Source organism: Chiloscyllium plagiosum, unplaced genomic scaffold (genome assembly GCF_037043375.1).
Source record: "Chiloscyllium plagiosum isolate Xiang-an unplaced genomic scaffold, Cpla_swu_hap1 HiC_scaffold_43, whole genome shotgun sequence".
NCBI lineage: Eukaryota > Metazoa > Chordata > Chondrichthyes > Orectolobiformes > Hemiscylliidae > Chiloscyllium > Chiloscyllium plagiosum.
Genome location: NW_028270181.1, coordinates 19,800,449 through 19,826,216, shown reverse-complemented (window position 1 = coordinate 19,826,216; position 25,768 = coordinate 19,800,449). Strand labels below are relative to the sequence as shown.

Here is a 25,768-nt window from a genome sequence, read left to right as displayed (position 1 = left end):
ACCATGCCACCATTGGTTAGGTCGCTTTTGGAATACTGTATTCAATTGTGGTCTCTGTTATAAGAAAAATGTGTGAAACTTGAAAGGTTCAGAAAAGATTTACAAGGATGTTTCTGGGTTTGGAGGGTATGAGCTATAAGAGAGGTTGAAGAGGCTCGGGCTACTTTTCCTGGAGTGTCGGAGGCTGAGGGGTGACCTTATGGAGGTTTATAACATCATGAGGGGCACGGATAGGGTGAATAGACAATATCTTTTCCACAGGGGTGGGGAGTCCAAAGCTAGAGGGCAGAGGTTTATGGTGAATGGGGAAAGATTTAAAAGAGACCTAAATGGCAACTTTTTGGTGTGTGTATGGAATGAGCTGCCAGAGGAAGTGGCGGAGGCCGGTGCAATTGCAACATTTAAAAGGCATCTGGATGGGTATATGAATAGGAAGAGGGATATGGGCCAAGTGCTGGCAAATGGGACTAGATTAGGATAGTTGGATAGTATGGCTGAATTGGACCGAAGGATTTATTTCTGTGCTGTACATCTCTATGACTTCATGAGCTGAAATGTTTGCAAGGTCAGAATCAGAGGCAAGTGGCAAAATGGATAGTGAGCTGGTAGCAAGAGAGCAACAGCAAAGACAATTAATTCAGAATGGTGGGAATTGGGATCCCACATTGACCACTGCAGACACTACTCCTTACTCTTGATATTAATTTCCATTCTTGTTTCTGAGCTTGCTACCAATGGGATAGTTGAGGCGAGCAGTGTAGGAAACTGTATAAGCACTCCTGAGGTTGGATTCTAAGGTTTTGCTGGGAATTAGGTGAGGAAGGATGGGAAGGCTCTCAAACGGAGCACGAGCATCTGCATGATCTGCTTGAGTTGAATGGTCTCCTCTGACTTCTCTGCTGTGCATTTTATGCAGATAGAAATCATGCCAGTAGTGGAAAGATCAAAGCAAACAAACAACCTATTTGTGCAGTGCATTACAAGTTACTTTTAAAATTTAAAGTGCAGTCAGCAACCCATGTCATTCCAATATGTATGGAGCAATGTGTGTCTCTTGCATTCTGTGTCCTTTCTGTAAATTCTGGATATAGTGACATTGAAATACTGCTTTTCTTCTGGGGGAGGGATTGAAAATTGGGAACATAGGAAATCTAGATTAAATCTCTCGAGTCAATTAAGACACATGCATTTCCTTTGATATCATTTGTTTTATTTAACTATTTATTTTTTCAAATTCAGAGGCATTATAAATCTTGTTTGTATAAACACAAAAATTGAAATACAAAATAAACCATTGAAGAAACTTAGTGTGGCTCCAGTGAAAGATCCCACCATGAACCCTGTAAGGCTCCATTTCCTCTCCATCCGTATGCCAAATTTACCCATGATTCTCATGCCAGCTAGTTCCTCCCAGGAACAAATATTTGAAGAGAAACTCTGAGCATGTCTGCCTACTGAGCAACTAGGGGTAGGGTTGGAAGTAACTCAACCACAACTTGAAGTGTACGTGAAGTAAGTTTATTGCTATATAACTTGACCTGTGTAATCTCAATGCTATGTAGAAAATACATAATATCCACTTTACAACAACTTGTCTCTAAGATCTATGAGCTAAAGTATACCAATTTGAAATGGCAATGGTTTAATGCTCAGTGCATTTAATTGTCTATATATACAGTTCCAGTCCTCTGTTTAATACGGAGGACAATAGCTTCTATTCCAGTTACAACTAAGAGCATAAGATTTATTTTTCTATAAACGTTAACTGTGTTTTTTTTAACAAAAGAAAAACTGAAGAGCAGGAACCATAAGAAGTTTTCAAGAATTGTTCTGCACAATTCAGGATCAGAGCCGGCCCTGATGATGTCATCCATCATCTTCCTTCAACTTCCTGCAGCACTGTTCATCACTCGAAGTGTTTCAGACGACAGGGGCAACATTAAACCTGGTGGCGTTTAGAGCGCGTGTTTCCACCTCTACGCCTTCTTTTCTGCTGCTTTGAACCTTTCTTTTTTTTTCTTTGCAAACAGTCTCTCTTTTTGTTTGGATTTTTCTGAATACTGTAACAGAGAAAAACACTGACTGGTGAATTGGACATTCCACAATTTAGGGCTCACATTCAGTGAAGCTTCTCAAGTATCTTGAGAATCATGGAAATTCTAATAGCTTTAAAGGCACAACACAAAATAGAATTGTTCATTACTGCCCCTCAGATGTTTGCTTTGAAAAATCCCCTCAGTGGTGTACCAGGCCACTTACCTCTCCTGTTTTCCAAAGCCCATTTTATTCCCCTGCCATCCTGGAGAGTGGGAGAGATGAACTCATCAAAGCTTCTCTGGAAGTATTTGACATTAACTCTAATCCTCAAATATGTGCTGGATTAGCTGAAGTGTTTCCGGATTAGGGTGGAGGAAAAATCATTAAAGTGTAGGGGCGGCACGGTGGCTCAGTGGTTAGCACTGCTGCCTTACAGCGCCAAGGACCCGGGTTCAATTCTAGCCTTGGGTGACTGTGTGTGTGGAGTTTGCACATTCTCCCTGTGTCTGCGTGGGTTTCCTCCAGCTGCTTTGGTTTCCTCCCACAGTCCAAAGATGCGCTGTCAAGTGAATTGACCATGCTAAATTGCCAATAGTGTAGGTTATTAGTCAGGGGTAAATATAGGGTAGGTGAATGCTCTTTGGAGGGTCGGTGTGGACTTGTTGGGCTGAAGGGCTTGTTTCCACACTGTAGGGATTCTAATTCTAATTCTAAAAAAAATTCTAGTTTCTGCTTCTCGGTTTCTGGAAGTCCTTTCTGGATAGTGTGAGTTTGGGCGAGGGCAGAGTTGGCAGAGGCTTGCATGTTGAGTAACATGTTTCTCCTCATTATCTGATGGTCACATAGGATAGGTGACTGACTGCTGACACTGATGCAGGCAAGCATGAGTCAGCACTTTCAGGGAAGAATTGGAGAGAAGTTGGAAACACAAACAGCTGAATCACAGGCTCCAGCAGCTGCAGACTGCATGCTATTTATTTGATGTCATCTTTTACTGCAGAGTGGAATGGTCTTGTTACTTTATTATTGCACCTGTACAAATTTTCCAAAGGAGTGAACCAGTTAAGGAGTCTCAACCTCAGAAACGTGGATCAGGAAATCACACAAGGTTTTCCTACCCACTAAACACAAGATTGAGGGGATTACAGTCGTGACCTTCACAGCAGCTGTTGTGTAGTGAGTAAAGTTACCTCCGAAAATCTGTTTTGGAGAACTTGCAAGCTTGATCTAAAACATTCAAATCTATTTCTCTCGCCACAATTACCAACTGACATGCCAATTTCTGTTTGTTTCGTTCCCCCAAGTATCTTGTCTTTGCAGTGGCATTTCTCTGTGGGGTTTTTTTGCCTCCACAGTGTGGCACTGTTTGTCAGCGTTCAGTTGGTGGCATCCATTCGAAAAGGCTTGCTTACGCTTTTTAATAAGTGCTCGAAAGAATTTGTTACTACAATGACCTGAGCTGCCTCAGTGTCTTTTATTTTCATTGAAAACAAGTTGTATAAGTAAGAGTTGTGCTTTTGCAATGTATTCCAGTTTCAGGAAGAGAACTGAATTACCTTGTCACGGCTGAACTTGCTGACACACTTAATTTTGCATCCAGGCTACTGAGTGTTATATCTGGCTCGACTGGTTGACATTTTTGCCAAATTAATGGTTCTGCAAGTTTAACTCCAGCATTCAAAGTTTGGGAGAAGATTTGTAGCTCGGGTGCTCGTTGTTGTGGTTCTGTTCGCCAAGCTGGAAATTTTTGTTGCAAACATTTCGTCCGTCCCCTGTCTAGGTGACATCCTCAGTGTTTGGGAGCCTCCTGTGAAGCGCTTCTGTGGTGTTTCCTCCGGCATTTATAGTGGACTGTCCCTGCCGGCAGGAGGCTTCCCAGAAGGCTTCGCAGGAGGCTCCCAAGCACTGAGGATGTCACCTAGACAGGGGACGAAACGTTTGCAACAAAAATTTCCAGCTCGGTTAACTCCAGCATTTTACCAATCTGAATTATGCATTGTACATACAAAATCCTGAAACAGCTTTATATTGGACAACGAAAAAAAATAGCGAGCTGTAATGTGGAGGTAGGTAGACATCTATCTGCAGGTTATCAGCTGATCAATCCCTTCCCTTTCTCCCCACAGCTGTTTTTCTGTTTCCCTCTGATTTGTTACTGTGTAATTCTGTTAATGGGATACTAAATACCTAGGAGTTAAAGGAGTGAACTAATTAATCAATGAGATTCAAACGTGCAAGGGGCTCGGTTAGTTCAGTGCTCCTGTCCCTATCTCTAATCCAGGGTTCGATAAGAAATAGGAACAGGAGGAGATTCATTTGGCCCTTCGAGTCTTCTCCACCATTCAGTTAGTTCATAACTGATCCAACAGAGTCATAGAGATGTACAGCACGGAAACAGACCCTTCGGTCCAACCTGTCCATGCCGACCAGATATCCCAACCCAATCTAGTCCCACCTGCCAGCACCTGACCCATATCCCTCCAAACGCTTCCTATTCATATACCCATCCAAATGCCTTTTAAATGTTGCAATTGTACCAGCCTCCACCACATCCTCTGGCAGCTCATTACATACACGTACCACCCCCTGCGTGAAAAGGTTGCCCCTTAGGTCTCTTTTATATCTTTCCCCTCTCACCCTAAACCTATGCCCTCTAGTTCTGGACTCCCCGACCCAGGGAAAAGACTTTGCCTATTTATCCTACCCACACCCCTCATAATTTTGTAAACCTCTATAAGGTCACCCCTCAGCCTCCGGTGCTCCAGGGAAAACAGCCCCAGCCTATTCAGCCTCTCCCTGTAGCTCAGATCCTCCAACCCTGGCAACATCCTTGTAAATCTTTTCTGAACCCTTTCAAGTTTCACAACATCTTTCCGATAGGAAGGAGACCAGAATTGCACGCAATATTCCAACAGTGGCCTAACCAATGTCCTGTACAGGCGCAACATGACCTCCCAACTCCTGTACTCAATACTCTGACCAATAAAGGAAAGCATACCAAACGCCTTCTTCACTATCCTATCTATCCTATCTACCTGTGACTCCAATTTCAAGGAGCTATGAACCTGCACTCCAAGGTCTCTTTGTTCAGCAACACTCCCTAGGACCTTACCATTAAGTGTATAAGTCCTGCTAAGATTTGCTTTCCCAAAATGCAGCACCTCGCATTTATCTAAATTAATCTCCATCTGCCACTTCTCAGCCCACTGGCCCATCTGGTCCAGATCCTGTTGTAATCTGAGATAACCCTCTTTGCTGTCCACTACACCTCCAATTTTGGTGTCATCTGCAAACTTACTAACTATACCTCTTATGCTCGCATCCAAATCATTTATATAAATGACAAAAAGTAGAGGGCCCAGCACCAATCCTTGTGGCACTCCACTGGTCACAGGCCTCCAGTCTGAAAAACAATCCTCCACCATCACCCTCTGTCTTCTACCTTTGAGCCAGTTCTGTGTCCAAATGGCTAGTTCTCCCTGTATTCCATGAGATCTAACCTTGCTTATCAGTCTCCCATGGGGAACCTTGTCGAACGCCTTACTGAAGTCCATAAAGATCACATCTACTGCTCTGCCCTCATCTATCTTCTTTGTTACTTCTTCAAAAAACTCAATCAAGTTTGTGAGACATGATTTCCCACGCACAAAGCTATATTGACTATCCTGAATCAGTCCTTGCCTTTCCAAATACATGTACATCCTGTCCCTCAGGATTCCCTCCAACAACTTGCCCACCACCGAGGTCAGGCTCACTGGTCTATAGTTCCTTGGCTTGTCCTTACCACCCTTCCTAAAGAGTGGCACCACGTTTGCCAACCTCCAGTCTTCCGGCACCTCACCTGTGACTATCAATGATACATATATCTCAGCAAGAGCCCAGCAATCACTTCTCTAGCTTCCCACAGAGTTCTCGGGTACACCTGATCAGGTCCTGGGGATTTATCCACCTTTAACCGTATCAAGACATCCAGCACTTCCTCCTCTGTAATCTGGACATTTTGCAAGATGTCACCATCTATTTCCCTACAGTCCATATCTTCCATATCCTTTTCCAAAGTAAATATTGATGCAAAATATTCATTTCGTGTCTCCCCCTATTTTCTGTGGCTCCACACAAAGGCCGCCTTGCTGATCTTTGAGGGGCCCTATTCTTTCCCTAGTTACCCTTTTGTCCTTAATATATTTGTAAAACCCCTTTGGATTCTCCTTAATTCTATTTGCCAAAGCTATCTCATGTCCCCGTTTTGCCCTCCTGATTTTCCTCTTAAGTGTACTCCTACTTTCTTTATACTCTTCTAAAGATTATCTCATTTCTGAAGGCTTCCCATTTTCCAGCTGTCCCTTTACCTGCAAACATCTGCCTCCAATCAGCTTTTGAAAGTTCTTGCCTAATATCGTCAAAATTGGCCTTTCTCCAATTTAGAACTTCAACTTTTAGATCTGGTCTATCCTTTTCCATCACTATTTTAAAACGAATAGAATTATGGTCACTGGCCCCAAAGTGCTCCCCCACTGACACCTCAGTCACCTGCCCTGCCTTATTTCCCAATAATAGGGTGGTTAGGTCAAGTTTTGCACCTTCTCTAGTAGGTACCTCCACATACTGAATCAGAAAATTGTCATGTACACACTTAACAAATTTGTCTCCATCTAAACCTTTAACACTCAGGCAGTCCCAGTCGATGTTTGGAAAGTTAAAATCCCCTACCATAACCATCCTATTATTCTTACAGATAGCTGAGATCTCCTTACAAGTTTGTTTCTCAATTTCCCTCTGACTATTGGGGGGTCTATAATACAATCCCAATAAGGTGATCATCCCTTTCTTATTTCTCAGTTCTACCCAAATAACTTCCCTGGATGTATTTCCGGGAATATCTTCCCTCAGCACAGATGTAATGCTATCCCTTATCAAAAATGCCACTCCCCCTCCTCTCTTGCCTCCCTTTCTATCCTTCCTGTAGCATTTGTATCCTGGAACATTAAGCTGCCAGTCCTGCCCATCCCTGAGCCATGTTTCTGTAATTGCTATGACATCCCAGTCCCATGTTCCTAACCATGCCCTGAGTTCATCTGCCTTCCCTGTTAGGCCCCTTGCATTGAAATAAATGCAGTTTAATGTATTAGTCCCTACCTTGTCCCTGCCTGCCCTGACTGTTTGTTTGACTTTCTTCTGTTCTCAGCTGTACCCATCTCAGATCGATCTCTTTCCTCACTATCTCCCTGGGTCCCATCCCCCCCCCACCTTACTAGTTTAAATCCTCCCAAGCAGTTCTAGCAAATTTCCCTGCCAGTATATTAGTCCCCTTCCAATTTAGGTGCAATCCGTCCTTCTTATACAGGTCACTTCTACCCCAAAAGAGATTCCAATGTTCCAGACATGTGAATCCTTCTCCCATACACCAGCTCCTCAGCCATGCATTCATCTGCTCTATCCTCCTATTCCTGCCCTCACTAGCTCGTTGCCCTGGGAGTAATCCAGATATTACTACCCTTGAGGACCTCCTTCTTAAAATTCTACCCAACTCTCCATAATCTCCCTTCAGAGTCTCAACCTTTTCCCTTCCAATATCAATGGTTCCAATGTGGACAATGACCTCTTGCTGGCCCCTCTCCCCCGTGAGAACATTCTGCACCCTCTCTGAGACGTCCTTGATCCTGGCACCAGGGAAACAACACACCATTCTGCTTTTTCTCTGCTGGCCACACGAAGGTCTGTCTGTACCTCTGACTACAGAATCCCCTAACACAATTGATCTCTTGGAAGCCGACGTAACCCTCGTTGCATTGGAGCCAGTCTCAATACCAGAAACTTGGCTGTTCGTGCTACATTCCCCTGAGAATCCATCACCCCTTACATTTTCCAAAACAGTATACCTGTTTGAAATGGGTATATCCACAAAAGACTCCTGCCCTAGGTGCCGACCTCTCTTACCCTTCCTGGAGTTAACCCATCTATGTGACTGTATCTGAGACCTTCCCCTCTTCCTATAACTGCCAACCATCACATACTGTTGCTGTTGCAAATTCCTCATCGCTTCTATTTGTCTCTCCACCGATCCACTCGATCTGATAAGATTTGCAACCAACAGCATTTATGGCAGATATAATCCGCAGTAACCCTTAAACTCTCTTTAAACTCTCACATCTGACAAGAAGTACATATCACTGCAAAGGCCATTTCGGCTCCTTCACAATCTACAGACCCAGAAAATAACACCGTCTTATTCCTCTACATACACTGCCCCAGGTTAAATTAATAGCTATGGCTTATATTTTAAGTTTAATCAAGAGACTTATCTCCACAAACATATAATCAAGAAAGAATCCACTGTACCCACTACTGTAGCCTTTCTATTGGACACACTTAAAAACCACAATTAACTTATTTGATTCAGTGCTGTGAACTTTGCCCAACAGTTCCTCCAAGATTAGTTGTGAATTTCACTGTTTGTTAATTTTCCCAGACACACTCCGATGTCCAGCGATACACAAATTCAAATAGTAAAGGCGGTAACTGTGCAGGTTCTCTCCCTCTTTCTCTCTCCTGCACTATCCTTACCATGTGCTTTCTTTGTCTGCCCTTCTCCCTATTAAACTGCTGTTGTTTTGACTTTTTTTTCCAAAGTTCCAAAACAATGCAACAGCATCTAAAGCAGTAATTGCTGCTCCGTTCTTCACTTCCACTTTCTCCCGTAACCCTCGATCCTCCGACTGGTCAAGAATCCATCCATCCTGGCCTTAAGTATACACAAGGACTCTGCACCCATGACCCTTTGTGACGAGGAATTCCAAATTCCAACCCTCAGAGAGAGGAAATTCCGCCTCCTCTCAGTCTTAAATTGGTGCCCTTTTATTCTGAGACTACCCTCTGGTCCTAGACTCTCCCATAAACATCCTTTCAACACTGACCCTCTCAAGCCTCTTAATAATGCTATTTGAGACGTGACAGGGTAAATAATGAGAGGGTGGTTCCCCAAGTTTGACCTGTTCTCAAGGTGTGTAACAATATCTCTGAACAGGTTGATCAAAAATAATCTTTATATATAAGAGTCTCCCTGTCATATAGAAGGTTAAAGTGTGAGTTAAATTGCGAGGTACCTGTACTTGTTAACTGATATTTTAAGGGCTCCTATGAGAATTTGGTAGTGCCCCTACCTCTGGGCCAGAAGCTCTGGGTTCAAGTTCCATTTGTTACAGAGGTGTGTTACAACATGATCGGAATTAGAGAATCTCTATAAGGCCAAAAGGTGGCTGGGATTTAAGGCATATGGTTAGTTGAAATAAAGTTGTAAGTAGAAAATATATGCCTGGACATCTTGAAAAAGCATTTCACTTCTCACGTATGCCATGATCTCCCAGGTTTCAATCATCCCCAGCTGTCAGGCAAGGAAACACAGTAAATAATTCTGCCAGAGGGCCTCTGCTTTCCTGGTATTTCAGTGTTTCCTGAGCACAGACACACAGCCCTACTGCTTCCCCATCATTTCTATAACTATCCAGATCAAAGACTCTGACACTTTTGAAATAACAATGAATTAGAATTCCAAAGTTTGAGATCATTTAGTTTAAGAGTTTTAGTTTAAGTAGCACATTGTCAAATTTCCTGATGGGACAAGCCTGTATGTTAATGAGTTATAATCTCAAATGTGCGGAATGCCAAGTCTCCTGAGTTAACTGGTGCCTAATGATACAACTGTCAAACTTTGCACCAGTGGTGTCTCAAATGTGGCCTGCATCCATGCTGAACGAGTGTCAAATTGTAGGATTAATGCAAATTGATTCTGATGTAAGGTGGATTGAAATACCTCGCGATTTCTTTCGCTCTGGTGTTAGCTTTGACCACAAAACAGACAGAAACTGCTTGGGAAACTCAGCATGTCTGGCAGCATTGAGGGGAGAAAGCAGAGTCAACACTTCAAATCCATTGACTCTTCTTCAGACCGTTGGGCTACATTTGTGAAATAAAAGTGCTTCTTCAAAGTTTGATTGCACTCCTTCGTATCGTTATGCGTATGAATGTCAGCTGAGAGCTATGCGCTTTTGGGCTGTAACGCTGTGGGTAACCCTAAACCACAGCCACAAACCATGGCAGACAGATACTTGATTCATAAGTGGAAAATTTAAAACATTCTCTTGTGCATGACAGAGGTCACCCAGGACAGATCATGGAATACACCACAGTTCAACAGGCTGACTCACAAGTGAATGGTGTTTCACAGCAATGCATCTGTTGCCTGGTTTAATCAATGTATTTTCAGCTATCTCTTCATCACCAACAGCATGTACTTTCTGGTTCAGCTAGTTCACTGCCACTAATCCTTTCTTCCTCTATGCCTTAGTCTAGGGCTTGTTGATGGTAGGGGATAGACCCACTGGAGAGTCTAAGCAGAACAGGCACTTGTTCTTCATAAGCTAGTTTATCTTTGCATGATGGTAATAGGTATAGTTTATATTAGCTTGCTCGGCATAATTAGTTCAGACTAACAGGTGCTGTGCAGAATCCCTCTCCTCCCGTAAACTCAGGCAGCTCGCAACTATCACCCCTCGAAGTCTATGTGACACCATCAGATTTGGTGGAGCTCAATACAACATTGACATTAATCCCTTCAGAACCAATACTGCACTTTATATAACAGCTGGTTAAATGTAATATTTTAGTTTTTCCTCTACATCTAGATTAACTATATGTTATCGACATAGAAAGTGGTCAAATAACCTGCTGTTGTCACTGCCTTCCCTTGCACATGGGAGCTGGTCACGGTGCTGAAATGTTACTGGCATCTGTCTTGAGGGCATGAAGGACTAAACTGTTACAGCGATCTCGAAAGAAGAAAGATTTTTAAAACTGACATCTGCAAGTGAGTCTAGTCTAATGAATACCATTCTTTGTGAACCAAGGTCACAGAATCTGTTTTCAGGTTAGACAAGTGATAGCAAGTTTTGAGACGATTTGTAGCTCAGATTGAGGTTCTGGATGTAGCTTTGCTCGCTGAGCTGGAAGGTTCATTTTCAGACATTTCATCACCTTACAAGGTAACATCTTTAGTGAGCCTCCAGACGAAGCACTGCTAGTGTTTCCTGCTTTTTGTTTATATGTTTGGGTTTCCTTGGGTTGGTGATGTCATTTCCTGTGATGATGTCATTTCCCATGGTGATTTTATTTCCTGTTCTTTTTCTCAGGGGGTGGTAAATGGGGTCCAAGTCAGTGTGTTTGTTGATAGAGTTCTGGTTGGAATGGCATGCTTCTAGGAATTCTCGTGCGTGTCTCTGTTTGGCTTGTCCTAGGTAACCCAAATATAGAAAGCAGGAAATGCCAGCAGTGCTTCATCTGGAGGCTCACTGAAGATGTTACCTAGTGTGGTGACGAAACATCAGAAAATGAACCTTCCAGCTCAGCAATCAAACCTATATCCAATATACAAGTGATTTCGCAAGAGTATTTCATGATGAGTGATCTATAGAAAAAGAATTGTTTCTCTGAATAAGAAGGGAGTGTGTCAAGTGCATTCATTGCAGAGAAAAGGAATGTTGAAATGATCAAAAATTTAACCCTTTGGCCTATTTATATTTAACCTCCCACACTCCCATGCCTCCAGTAAGTGAGCACATTTACCAATGATCCATTTCACCCTTTACCCTCCCATCTCAGGAATCTAGCCATTCTGTTTTGTGTTAAGTATTGTGATGGTCTGCATTGATGCAGTAACCATGCTTCTTTCCCATAATAATTCTGACTGTAAAGGGCATAATCAAGCAACCAAATCAAAAATTCGGTGATTGTTTACAACATGAATTCAACTGCATGCATTCTTTGTTGTGCCTACTCTTATCTTCTCCTCCAGTTCCTGCATGAACTTGCACTATCAGAAAGTAAATTCCCTTTAGTAGGCTCAGAAATAATTTGTTAACCCATTCAGCACCTTTTTTGTTCTTATTCAAAGGAACATACGCAAGATTGCCGAACAATTATTGAATTGAATTGAGATAAGATTAGAGTGGTGCTGGAAAAGCAGAGCAGGTCAGGCAGCAACAGAGGAGCAGGAAAATTGGTGTTTTGGGCAAAAGCCCTTCATCAGGAATAGAGTTAGAATTGAGATAATGCTACTGAATTAACATGTCCGAAAATGATTGGATTTTACCAGACCTTCAACTTGAAATATCATTCAAAGTCATTCATAGTGCTATGCAATTATTTCAGTCACAGAGTTCAATGTATCAGGTTCACACTATTTTTCATGCAATAACGATCTTCATTTAGCACTTCGAAAGTGTATATTGTGGCTATATTGCCTATCAGAACCTAATAGAGGCTGTAAGCGATGATAAACTCCTCATATTCCAAGCTAGAACTCTTCCAGAGTTGGGTTTAACCTACAGAGTACCTGACCAATGCACCATTTCAAACATGGCTAATTACTCAAATTGCCTTAAATGAATAGATTTCTTGTTGTCTTTGTGGACATGATATTCTTAAAGATTCCCTCAAGATAAGCTGATGTGTCACAGCATGTTACCATAGCTGTTCCTGGTCAAACATTAGTCAAGCAGTGATTCATATAGGGAGTTTTCTAATGCAGAAATGCCTGCTCTTTAGATAATTTTTCGACAGGCAGATTTGGAATAGTGTACTGTTGCAGTCCTGTAACACTTGTAATCCAGTGATAGTATTTAAATCCCCACTATGGCAATTGTGGATTGAATATAATATATCTGTTACTAGTAAAATGATGGTGAAAACTGCTCACTGATAATTTAACATTTTAAACATCTTGATCTGATCACCATCTCAATCTTCTGCGTTTAAGGTATGTTTGTATAAGCTGACTCCATTAATTGAACCCCTAGATTTCTCAAAGGAAGAGGGAGTCTCTCAGGTGTGCTTTGCCTTAGTTTGGGCTTCATTTCAATCTTAGTTCTACTGTCCAATTTTAGAACTGCTGTACCACATAACTAGTTTGCCAAAACATACTAAACCGTAGAATGCTTCTTGTTTGAAGTAGAAAAGCCAGACATTTAATTGAGTTTCAATTGTTGTTGAGTTGAATTAAATTGAACTGTCAGTGCCATGTACTAAGTGTCCTCCAGTAAGCCAGTTCTGAATGTTTTATACTGACCTTTCCCAGCACTTTTGTAGCCTCTTGCCCTGCCTTGATTCTGGATTAAGGCAAGCCTCACTTTCTTCATGCCCCTGGTGCACTGTTAATCTGAGGATGAAAAGAGCAGTTGTCATTTAATGTTTGTATACTATCACATGCATCCAGCTAAGACAATGAACTGTTGTAACTGTGTTGCTGACACTAACATAAAGGCAGTATTCACGTGATTGCATTGATTTTGTAATGCAGAATCGTTTTAACTTATCCAGTCCATACTATGTTAATATTTCTTTCCAATACAATTTTTAGGCATCTATGAGTAAAACCCTCAAGTCCTTTCTCCCACATGCAGTCTGATTTATCTGTAAAGTACTTGGCTCAACTGGAGTTGGAGATTCCACTAATCTCTGAGTAAAGAGGTGTCTTCTGAATCGTCTTTTATTGATGATCTCTAATTGGCTCTTCTGTACAAATAGAAACACTCAACTATCTGATGTTTGAACCACTTAGAGCTTAAGTGTTTCCATCGTTGATGTATTAAAAGGATAAGATCAATTTAATAAGCTGAGAAAGATATGCTGATAGATCGATGTCATGAGCATTTCTTTGTGTAGAGCAAGAGTTATGGATTTGTAGCTATTCATTCCTTGCAGCATTTTGTCTATATGATGTTAACCAAAAGCGGTGGTGTTTAAAGAAAATGAAAATATGCATTGTTGTAACAGTAATCCAACTGATCTGTAATATAATACAAAAAAAGAGAGGGGAAATGAATGATTTCTATTTGAGCTTGAGTAAAACATTGTATTTTATGTTCACTTGTGGGACATGGGCATTGCTGGCTGACCAACATTTATTGCTCATCCCCTTGAGAAGATGAGGGTGAGCTGCCTTCTTGAATCGCTACAGTCCGTGTGCTGTAGGTTGACCTACAATACCATTGAGGAGGAAATTCTAGGACTTTGACCCAGTGACATTGAAAGAACAGCAATCTATTTCAACAGCACATGGTGAGCGACTCAGAGGGGAACTTGCAAGTGCTGATGTTAGCACATATATGCTGTCCTTATCCTTCTCGACGGAAGTGATTTGTGGGTTTGGAAGGTGCTGTCTAAGGATATTTGGAGAATTGCTGCATTGCATCTTGACGATAATACACACTATTGCTACTGGACATTGGTGGAGATGGTGGATGTTGTAGATGTGGTGCCATTCAGGTAGGTTGCTTTGGCCTGGATGGTGTCAAGCTTCTTGAGTGTTGTTGAATCTGCACCAATCCAGGCAAGCAGAGTGCATCCCATCATACTCCTGACTTGTGTCTTGTAGATTGTGGTAGAAAGTTACCCGCTGCAGTATTCCTAGCCTCTGACCTGCTTTTGTAGCCACTCTATTTATGTGGTGAGTCAAATTGAGCTTCTGGTCAGTGGTTATCTCCAGGATGATGATAATGGGGGATTCAGTGATGGTGGCACCACTGGGTGGTGGTTAGATTGTCTCTTATTAGAGATGGTCATTGCTTGACAATTGTTTGACATTAATGTTACTTGCCACTTTTCAGCCCAAACCTGGATACTGTCTGGGTCTTGATGCATTTAAACATGGACTGCTTCAGTATATGAGGAGATCTGAATGGTGGTGCACATTGTGTAGTCATCAAAGTACATCTCCACTTCTGATCTTACAGTGGAGTGAAAGTCATTGATGAAGCAGCTGGAGTGGATGGGCCTAGGAGACGACTCTGAGGAACTCCTGCAGAGATATCCTGGAGCTGAGCTGACTGACCACCAAATATCACCACCATATTCCTATATGCCAGATAAAAATCCAACTAGCAGAGAGTTGCCCCCCTGACTCCCATTGATTCTAGTTTCTCTGTAATTCCTTGATGCCACATTCAGGCAAATGTAGCCCTTGATATCAAGGGCTGTCACTCTCACCTCACCTCTGAAGTTCAGCCCGTACGTCCATGTTTGAACCAAGGCTTAATGAGATCAGGAGTTGTGTCCCTGGTGGAACCTAAACTGAGCAGGTTATTGCTAAGCAGATCCTGTTTAATAGCACTGTACATGATATTTTCCATCACTTTTTTCTGATGATTGTGAGTGGACTGATGAGGTAGTATTTGTCCTACTTTTTGTGTACAGATCATATCTGGGTAATTTTGCACATTGTTGGTTAAGTGCGAGAGTTTATGATTAGATTACTTAGTGTAGAAACAGGCCCTTCAGCCCAACAAGTCCACACCAACCCACCGAAGCGCACCCACCCAGACCCATTCCCCTACATTTACCCCTGCACCTAACACTACGGGCGATTTAGCATGACCAATTCACCTAACCTGCACATTTTTGGACTGTGGGAGGAAACCGGAGCACCCGGAGGAAACCCACGCAGACACAGGGAGAATGCACAAACTCCACACAGCCAGTCGCCTGAGGCAGGAATTGAACCCGGGTCTCTGACGCTGTGAGGCAGCAGTGCTAACCACTGTGCCACTGTGCCGCCCACGGTTGTGGGATTGTGGGAAACTGGAACGCACGGATGGTGGATGCAGCTTCAATAGTTACATTTGAAATAGAATTGCAGAGACATGGGGAGAGAGTGAGGAGAGTGGGAATAACTGGGGCAGACCCAGTGGTTTTTCTGCACTGTATTCTTTGTAGTTTTTACCGGGAACTTGTGAAGCACGAAATATTGAGGCTCACGCAGACATTTTTATTGATTTTATTTTTTTAAAGTTGCCTAGTCCCTGTATTCACTGAGCATTTTGTGTGGACTTTCATTTAGTAAGGTGCCAGTCAAGGATTCAGTACAAACCAAGTGTGAATGATGCCAAAAATTACGCAAGGCTGGGGAAATTTACTGAGTTCAAAATGAGAAGGAGGGGGGAGAAAACCGTGAGAAATTGTCCATGGATGGTTAGACATGCCAATAACGGGTCCAGACAGGTAATATTATTTAACTCTGATAACTTCAGTCAGTGTTTCATGCTTTAGAACTGCCAGTGACGCATGACATTATGGCAGCTGCAGACAACTGATCCGTTTGAATGTGGGAAAACTGTAACCAAGTGATTGCCAGGCTTCTTCTGCTCTCTGAACAGCGCAACAACTTTTTTTGCCAGTAAGGCATTAATTGAGTTCGAAAATTAAAATGCTTGCATTTATCCTACATTGGTTAGGTACTCCACATGACCCAAAGTGCTTCAGAGCTAATAAATGCCAAAGGAAATGGACAATCAATTGAAAATAAACTGTTGGAGATACTGCAACTCCAAAATAAACAAGAGAATGCTGGAAACACTCAGCAGGTCCAGTAGTCTTTATGGCGAGAGAAAAAAATTGTTAATGTTTTGAGTTTAAAATGACTTATTCAGAACTCTGAATGATGTGTTTTGATTGAGTGGTAGTTGTCACTGAAGAAAAGGAAGAGCTAGCATTTAGATGTAGCAACAATTGCAACCTCAGATGTCCCTGGGGCAGTGGAGAGTTGTTGTTAAGTGTAGGTGCCATTGTTATGTGGGCAACCAGAACATCAGTGAGAATTTGCAGAAAGAGGAAGCCCTGATGACCGATGACAGACACCCTGGAGCCCGTTACCGAGACCCCTGGAGCCCGTTACCGAGACCCCTGGGGCCTGTTGCAGAGACCCCTGGAACCTGTTGCAGAGACCCCTGGAACCTGTTGCAGAGACCCCTGGAACCTGTTGCAGAGACCCCTGGAGCTTGTTGCAGAGACCCCTGGAGCTTGTTGCAGAGACCCCTGGGGCCTGTTGCAGAGACGCATGGGGCCTGTTGCAGAGACGCATGGGGCCTGTTGCAGAGACCCCTGGGGCCTGTTGCAGAGACCCCTGGGGCCTGTTGCAGAGACCCCTGGAACCTGTTGCAGAGACCCCTGGAACCTGTTGCAGAGACCCCTGGGGCCTGTTACAGAGACTCCTTGGGCCTGTTATAGAGACCCCGGAGCTCACTGTTGAGACTCCAGCTGATATCAGCAGCGACTGCAGGAGTCGTGGAGGAGGAGCACCAAGAAGGGATAAAGATGAACTCTATTGTAGTAAAATCTTGAATTATAGTCAGTGTTTCAAGATGTTACCGTAAGCGTGCCAACACTTTGCATACAACATTCAAAAAAATATTTTTCACTGTACTTTTATGTACGTGACAAATCAAGTCAAGCCAATGATTTCCATGTTTTCGAAGGAAGGCAATAATTTGCCCTGGGGAGAAAGTGAGGTCTGCAGATGCTGGGGATCAGAGCTGAAAATGTGTTGCTGGAAAAGTGCAGCAGGTCAGGCAGCATCCAGGGAACAGGAGAATCGACGTTTCGGGCATAAGCCCTTCTTCAGGAGTTTGCCCTACCCTGCTCTCTGAAGAAGGGCCTGTGCCCGAAACGTCGAATCTCCTGTTCCCTGGATGCTGCCTGACCTGCTGTGCTGTTCCAGCAATAAAGTTTCAACTTTGATCTCCAGCATCTGCAGACCTCACTTTCTCCTCTTTGAATAGTAACTTTGGTACAATAACCATCATCGAGATGGCACTTCCAGCATTACTGAGCAGTCCCTCAGTAATGTGCTGAATGAACAGCCTGGGTGTGGTGCCTAAATTCATGAGAAGGCTGTGAATTTGCATGTCTCTCACTCCGAGGTAAGAATGCCAGGGCAAGCCAAGCTGTCATTTAGATGACACAGTGGCTCAGTGGTTAGCACTGTTGCCTCACAGCACCAGGGACCTGAATTTAATCCCACTATTGGGTGACTGTCTGTGCAGAGTATGCACATTCTCCCTGTGTCTGCTTGGGTTTCCTCTGGGTGCTCTGGTTTTCTCCCACAATCCAAAGGTGTGCAGTTTAGGTGAATTGACCATGAGAAATTGCCTATAGTTTTAAGGATGTGTAGGTTAGGTGCATTAATCAGGGGTAAATGTAGGGGGATGGGTCTGGGTGGGTGACTCTTCGCAGGGTCGGTGTGGCCTTTGGTGCGGCATGGTGGCTCCGTGGTTATCACTGCTGCCTCACAGCACCAGGGACCTGGGTTCAATCCCATCCTCAGGCGACTGTCTGTGTGGAGTTTGCACATTCTCCCCGTGTCTGTGTGGGTTTCCTCCAGAGATGTGCTGGTCAGGTGGATTGGCCATGCTAAATTGCCCATCGTGTTAGTTGCATTAGTCAAGTGTAAATATAGGGTAGGGGAATGGGTCTGGGTGGGTTACTCTTAAGGGAGTCAGTGTGGACTGGTTGGGCCGAAGGGCCTGTTTCCAATCTGTAGGGAATCTAATGTAAACTACATGAATAAGTTCAAAGGATCCATCTCATTCTCTATTATTTTTTGTGGGTTTTGGGAATTGCCACCAAAGCCTCATCCCTAATCCTTATTCAAATAAACACCTTCCTTTAATTTTGATATATAATTTGTTGCTACCTTTCGGAAGCTTTATCCGTTGTTATATCCTGCATGCCCCAGGAAGAAAGAGGAAGAAACGTGAGGGTGGAGCAAGCTGCAGTCAAACTATTTAACTGAGTCTTTTATCCTATGAGTAAGTATTTGTTACAGCTAGCTAGGGGCTGTGTTCGTGGATTTTGGAGCATGGAGAGATGTACACTTCGCCATATGCCAGCTGCTAGTTTGTTTTATGTGCTCACTTAGTATCCCCCAAAACTAGTGAACACAGAAGTAAATATCCACATGTATTCAATAAATGTACAAGTTGTATATTGATTTGGAATTCTAAAGGGACAGTCAGATTCCTTTGCCCTTCATTGGGACCGATAGCAAGTGTATAAATGAAACAAAATCATTTTGAATGCATGAGGGTCCAAATGTATTACATAAAACATCTTCTTTTGAAGATGGTTTAAAAGGACTGTGCAAATAAAACAACCTTCTATGAGGCAAACGTTCTCCTCGATCACCTCTTGGAGATATTTACGATTGTTTAAGTCGCACAGAGGCACTATTTGCTAAACCCAGCCAAGTGGCCATTATTGTCCCGGCTCCTCTCTCAATAAAAGATCTTATAACGTGGTTGGAAGAGGCGCATGGAAGTTCTGCCCAGTGCCCTGAGTGATATTCATCCCTGAATCACAGCAACCTAGAGCAGATTATCTGAATGTCGTCATGTTGCTGTTCTTGGGATATTGCTCTGTGAAGATTAGTTTTTATGTTTCCTAATCAAAGTCGTAAAAGTTCAAAAGTACTCAACTGAAAAGTGCTCTGCGACTTCCTGAGATTGTGTAAAGTTTGCAAATCATATGAAGTGGGAACTTCGGACTTGGAGTGGGAGTAGGATAATAGTCCTTTGAGCTACTCTGCCACTCACTAGGATTGGGGCTGATCTGATTGTGATGATCAGCTCCATGTCTGTCCCGGTATTACCTTCGACTCCCTTGGCTATGGAAAATTCCTCTCCGTAAATCAATAAGTGCAGTGAACCAGCCTCCTCTGATTTATGGGGATGTTCAATTCAAATCAACTCCATTCCATTCTCCCAATTTCTCTGTCTCTGTCACATCTGTTCTGATGAAACCACCTTCTGAAGGGAAGCCTTGGAAATGTCCACCTTTTTTGCTCAACTGAGGATTCCTTGCCACTGCGGTTGACAGGGCCCTCAGCCATGTCTGACCCATCTCCCTAAGTTCTGCCCTCACCCTTCCCACTAACAGAGTCCCTGGTCCTCATTTTTTACCGCGCTATCGTCCATATCCAAAGGATCATAGGTCGCCATTTCCGCCATGTTCAGTGGGATGCCACCATCAGGCACACATTTCTATCCTGCCTTGCAGGCATTTCACTGGGGCTGTTCCCTCCGGGACACCCTGATCCACTCCTTGTCCTCTCCTCGTCCGTTCCCAACACTGCCCCCACACCAACCACAACACCTTCCCATGCAGCCGCAGAATTTGTAACATGAGCTTGTTTGCCTCCTCCTTCCTCGCTACCCAAAGCTCAGACACACCTTCCAGGTTCAGCAGCGATTTACCTGCACTTCACTCAATCTCGTCCACTGCATTCTCTGTTCACAGAATGCTTTCCAGTTCTCTGGAAGACGAAACGCAGACTGGGTGGCCGTTTTGCAGAACATCTGGTTTCTGTCTGTAAGAATGACCTTGAGCTTCCAATTGTCTGTCACTTCAACACACCACAGTGTAGCACGGCCAACATCTCTAGTCTCGGGTTTGCTGCGGTGCTCCAGTGCAAGCTGGAAGAACAGCACCTCATTTCCCACTTGGGGACCCTGCAGCCTTCAGGGCTCAATACGTAGTCTAATAATTATAGAGCCTGAATACCCCATACATGTCCCTTAACCGATCCCACACCCCAAGCCCTGTCATGACCTGGGCTGCTTTCAGTGTAGCCAATCCATTTTCACCCAATTGTCTTCTTCCAATTTTGAGCTTTTCTCCTTTTCTTGACTTATGATCATCTAGCCCTTTGTCTGCCATCTTTCTCCGTCCCTGAGCTCTGTCTCCACCTATCCACTCACCAGCCTCCTCCCGCACAAACAACTCTTTTGTTATCATTAATAGCACTATTGGGAGAATGGCACTATTTCCTAGGTACTATCAGATCTGAAAGACGGTGACTGGACTTGGAATGTTAAGACTGTTTTCTCTCCACAGATGCCTGCCAGAAATTCTCCTGCAATTTCTATTTTTGTTTCTCGGACGTTTTCTGGGTGTCCTGGCCTACATTTGTCCAATGTTAATAAAACAGGTTTTCTGTCCATTTATTTTGTAGCTAATGGTGCTTACATTGCTCTTACATTTTTGCTCTTGTTTCTTACATTACAGAAGTAACCACTTTTCAAAAATATTAACTTGCTGTGGAGCACTTCAGAATTCAAGTGTTTCTGACAGTCAGAAATCCATAGTAATCAACATCTAACTAAATTATTCATCTGCCAAATCATAATTGTTCACATTCCAATATTCTCTTCCTAATTCGATCACTTCTGCAATTACCTAGTTTCAGCCCCTCAGCTAAACTCAAGATTCTGGGCTTTGCGAGTTGCATTGATTGCATGAGTAACCTACAGATCTATTAATGTTTAATTTCCTTATAATGGAAATCCTTTATTCCATTTCTGATGATTCCTGGAAGTGACATAAAAGGAGAGGTTGTTTCATGATCTCAGTGGAGAACAATGGGTCGAACAGAGCAGCAATTGTTTGAAAAAGGCTGCAAGGTAGATTGAGTTATTTAGTGCTGGAGGTTAGATGATATCTTTATTTGGTGAACATTAAAACTGCAATTGCTGAGCGTAGTGGTGTTCAGTGTCTGATTTTGCCTCTCTCCATTTTAGTGTTACTTGGACCATTTTAAACAATTTGGCCCAAACTTTCCATTGGCCAGTTACATAGTTTCTCCAGTGGAGACAGAACATTTCCATTGCTGCTGTTTCAGTGCATTTAGTTTGTTATAACTTAGAGGAATCCCATGCCATGTTTTGGGACTATTTGTCGTTAGTGTTGGAAGCAAATGGATCTTCAGGAATGGTAAGAATGTTTCAGATACTTGTCCTCTACCAACCAGAAACTCTAAATTAATCTAGTCCCACTTGCCAACATTTGACCCATGTCCCTCCTAAACCCTTCCTATTCAGATACCCATCCAGATGCCTTTTACATATTGTAATTGTACCAGACTCCTCCACTTCCTCTGGCAGCTCATTCCATAGACACACCACCCTCTGCATGAAAACGTTACCCCTCAGGTCCCTTTTAAATCTTTTCCCTTTCACCTTAAACCTATGCCCTCTAGTTTTGGACTCACCTACAATGGAAAAAGACCTTGGCTATTCACCCTATCCATGCCCCTCATGATTTTATAACATTCCATTTGCCTTCCCAATTACTTGCTGTACCTAGTCATGGAGTCATAGAGATGTACAGCACAGAAACAGACCCTTCAGTCCAACTTGTCCATGCCGACCAGACATCCTAAATAAGTCTAATCCCATTTGCTACCATTTGGTCCATATCCCTCTAAACCCTTCCTCTTCATATACCCATCCAGGTGCCTTTTAAATGTTGTAATTTTACCAGCCTCCACCACATCCTCTGGCAGCTCATTCCATTCACGAAACACCCTCTGTGTGAAAAAGTTGCCCCTTGGGTCTCTTTTATATCCTTCCCCTCTCACCCTAAACCTATGCCCTCTAGTTCTAGACTCCCTGACCCCGCGGAAAAGACTTTGTCTATTTACCCTATCTATGCCCCATATCATTTTATAAAACTCTATAGGGTCACTCCTCAGCCTCCGACGCTCCAAGGAAAACAGCCCCGCCTGTTCAGCCTCTCCCTATACTCAAATCCTCCAACCTTGGCAACATCCTTGTAAATCTTTTCTGATAGGAAGGAGACCAGAATTGCATGCACATTTATGTATCCATCCAGATGCCTTTTAAATGTTGTAATTGTATCAGCCTCCACCACTTCCTCTGGCAGTTAATTACATACACGCATCACGCTCTGCGTGAATTTGAATGGACATCTTTGGTTTTTGTGAGGGCTACCGTTCCCACTCAATTTTTGGCAAGCACTCCTTTCAGTCTACACCTTTACGTATCAGCTGAGGAAAGGATCAGTCTCAACTGGAATGACCTTTGAGCACTGCAATAAATCAATACTCCGGAAATCGCCCGAGTAAGGGAGGAGAAAAGTAGTCTGTTTGTTCTTGTTTGACATAATCATTGTTTGCAAACTAATGCCAAGACATGCACTACTTACATGATTTCAATCTTGCTGCAGTGAGCTGTTTTTGGAAATATGTCAAAGTTCTTGATCATTTTCGGGTTCAGGCCATTAATTGTACGAACGCACTGGCATCTCAGCGGTAATGTTGCTGTCTCGACTAGGTGAGGCAAAAGAATTGAGAAGGAAAGAAATCTGGTCAGGTTACAGTAAAAATCCAAAGTTAAAATGGCGTAAAGCAGTGAGTTCAATGAAGTTAACAATAAAACGCCAGTTCAAATTTCAATGCTCACCTTCGTTCTGAAAGCAAAGTTGAAGCAGGAAAAGTACAGTAATCTGAGCTGCAGTCCGAAGTCGAAGATTCATTGTGTTGCACGTATTTGGCTGGCTGAAGAGAAAAAAAAGAGTGTAGATTTGAACATGCCTTTAAATAACACAAAAGTTCCAAGTAGATTAATGACAGTGCGAGTGACCCTACTGTGAGTGTGCAAGAAATGATAGATAAACTGCTTAAGAATGTTGATTTTGGGGAGTCTCCTGTAAGGGAAGAAGTAATAGGCAAGATGAAGGTTCCAGGAAAGTGAGTTCTTTAGCTCATGGGCTTAATGATTAATGTTCAACGTCCTTATCTGGTCTGGCCGAGATGTCACTCAGACCCATACTAATATGGGTGACTCTTAACTGCCCTCAGGGTGATAAGGAAGGGGCAATAAATGTTGGCTAGTCAGCGATGCCCACATCCCATGAATTAATTCTTTAAGAAAAAAACATCAGTTTAAATCTAAAGGTTTTGGAGGTCGCTGAAGCTTGGCCAGGCTAACTCAGACTAACAAGTAGGAAGGAATGCAGTATGTTTGGTGTGTAAGGCCTGTTTCTGCTTTGACTTGAACAGGGTGGCTTCTATTGAACAAAGTTGAGAGTGCGGCGCTGGAAAAACACAGCAGGTCATGCAGCATCCAAGCAGCAGGAGAATCGATGTTTCGGGCATCAGCACTTCATCCAGAATGAGGCTTGTGGGCCGGGGGAGGCTGAGAGATAAATGGGAGGGGTACCAGTTTCCTCATTTTCCCTCCCCCCACATTATCCCAGTCCCAAGCCTCCAACTTGGCACTGCCCTCTTCACCTGATGAAGGGCTTTTGCCTGAAACGTCGATTTTCCTGCTCCTCTGATGCTGCCTGACCTGCTGCACTTTTCCAGCACCACTCTGATCTAAACACTGCCCTCTTGACCTGTCCATCGACTTTCCCATCTATCCACCTCCACCCTTCTTTCTGATCCATCACCTTCTCCCCCCACCTTCGTCTACCTATCGCATACTCATGACATGATTGTGAGGAAAATTGAGTGTGGGTTAAATTGAGTGGTGGTCAATCTTGCAAAGGTGATGAACTTGAGGGAAAGGTGGGAGAGAAATTGTAGAAGTATTCAAGTCCAGGCTAAAGTTATGAAGGGATCAATAAAACAAAGATTGTATTTCATCTCTAAGTTGGATGGAAAGAAATCCTTCAGTTCATCATACAAAAATGATACCGTATGCTTGTAAGATTGCTAATTCTACGACAGCTTCAAGAGTTGCTACATATGAGACTGATTCAATGATATGAACAATTAATGCACTGTACATTTCACTTTTACATAAATCAGCAGTGCTACTGTTGCACCTTCAGATAGCTCCAAATGAACAGTAAGTGATTCATTTGATTGTTGCACAAAACAAAAAGATTGCAGCAGTTTCTTATAAATAAGCGACTTGGTCAGACAAAACTGGATATTGATTTGTAGAAGTAATGTCAATGCTCTGCCCGAAACTTTAGCTTTGCCAAGAAAACAGCCTGTCAAATGCAAAAAAACAGATCACAACATTTATGTCCTGCTTGATAGTTACAGTTTTACACATTAAAATAATAAGAGCTAACCTTTCCGAAGACATAAGTTTGTGAACTGCACTCCTGTGCCTCTGGTCTCCAGTCGCAAGACTTAACAGGACAGCACAGAGCAAGCTTGATACTGAACTCTGTGTTCTGTGCAATAGTTGAACATATTGGGAGGATAATCACGTGATTTCCTTAAAATCAGCTCATCTACAGATTGGCAAAGTGTCAGATTTCATTCTAGAGGCATAAATTGATCAACTCTGACAACAGTCTGTAAATTTTCACTCTCTCTGTCTTCATAAAAAGGTTGCGAAATTCCCCATTATAGCTGTAGCATTGACTGAGAGCTGGAATTTTGGAAACTCCTTTGGGAACAGTGCCCAGCTCCTTTGTGAATTTTATGGAATTCCCCAATACAATCCCAGACCTGGAGCTAAATGAACTGTTGGGAGTTCAGCTGGTTGCTTTACTGAGATGTACGAGATTTGCCAAAGTTTCTGGAAGTGTTTATAAAACTCTTCAATGCTCACACAAATTAAAGAATGTTTAAAATGGCAATGTTGCAAATGTGCAGTCATTTCTTTAAGGAGATAAATAAATAATACATTGAAAATAAATCCTCTGTCAAAACTTGCATTTTGCCCAACTTGTGTATCTGACACTCAAAAATAAACGGGAGGAAAAGATAAAATTTGTGTTCAGTGTGAGGTAAAGACGGAGAGCAGTAGTGTTTTTTGAAAGAAGGAGGCAACAAAAGGCATTAGAATAACAAGAATCCGTAAACAGACGTGTAAAAGATATGGAAGATTAACTTGCCAAGAGCTGCCCGATTTTACCTTGTAAAAACCTTGTTGATTCTTCCTGGACTGTCTCGATTTCAGTTCATGACCTCAACCTTCAGGCACTTGGGCCATGATCTCGACGGAATGTTCTTCCGAGTTTTTGGAGGAGTTGTGCTGGAAATCCCGACAACCAGACTTCCTTCCTTGCCAAAGTTGTTTTACATCCACCAGGCTTCCAGCCTTGGTACTCAATTTGATAGACTCCTTGGAGTGGGGGGGGTGGG

The 25,768-nt window shown here is 42.9% G+C and overlaps 2 protein-coding genes across 12 annotated transcripts in view; one reads left to right on the top strand and one right to left on the bottom strand.

Annotated features, from left to right (window-relative positions):
- The window catches only part of rassf4a (Ras association domain family member 4a), a 269,576-nt gene that overhangs the window by 30,561 nt on the left and 213,247 nt on the right, over positions 1-25,768 (top strand). The window contains exon 1 of one of the 11 annotated variants that reach the window (XM_043678854.2): positions 3,070-3,213. The exons of 9 other annotated variants lie outside the window; for them this stretch is intronic. The gene's annotated coding sequence lies outside the window, so the exon portion shown is untranslated. Of the gene's footprint in view, positions 1-3,069; positions 3,214-25,768 lie in introns of those variants that run through there. One more of the 11 variants, XM_087982421.1, reaches the window with a different exon arrangement.
- On the bottom strand, positions 1,505-24,876 carry LOC122541830 (C-X-C motif chemokine 3-like). The gene is made up of 5 exons (XM_043678864.2): positions 24,745-24,876; positions 23,121-23,215; positions 22,864-22,987; positions 13,157-13,246; positions 1,505-2,060 (listed from the first exon to the last, which is right to left on the bottom strand). The coding sequence occupies exons 1-5, from the start codon at positions 24,756-24,758 to the stop codon at positions 1,940-1,942; spliced, it is 444 nt and encodes a 147-aa protein (XP_043534799.2). The 5' UTR covers positions 24,759-24,876; the 3' UTR covers positions 1,505-1,939.

Bases quoted from the DNA above. Each gene is read 5' to 3' on its own strand.
- LOC122541830 (XM_043678864.2), bottom strand. The intron at 13,247-22,863 runs GTAAGTAGTGCA...TTTCATCCTCAG, and splicing joins TGCAGCAAGATTGAAATCAT to ATTAACAGTGCACCAGGGGC. The intron at 2,061-13,156 runs GTCAGTATAAAA...TCTCTGTTACAG, and splicing joins CTACAAAAGTGCTGGGAAAG to TATTCAGAAAAATCCAAACA.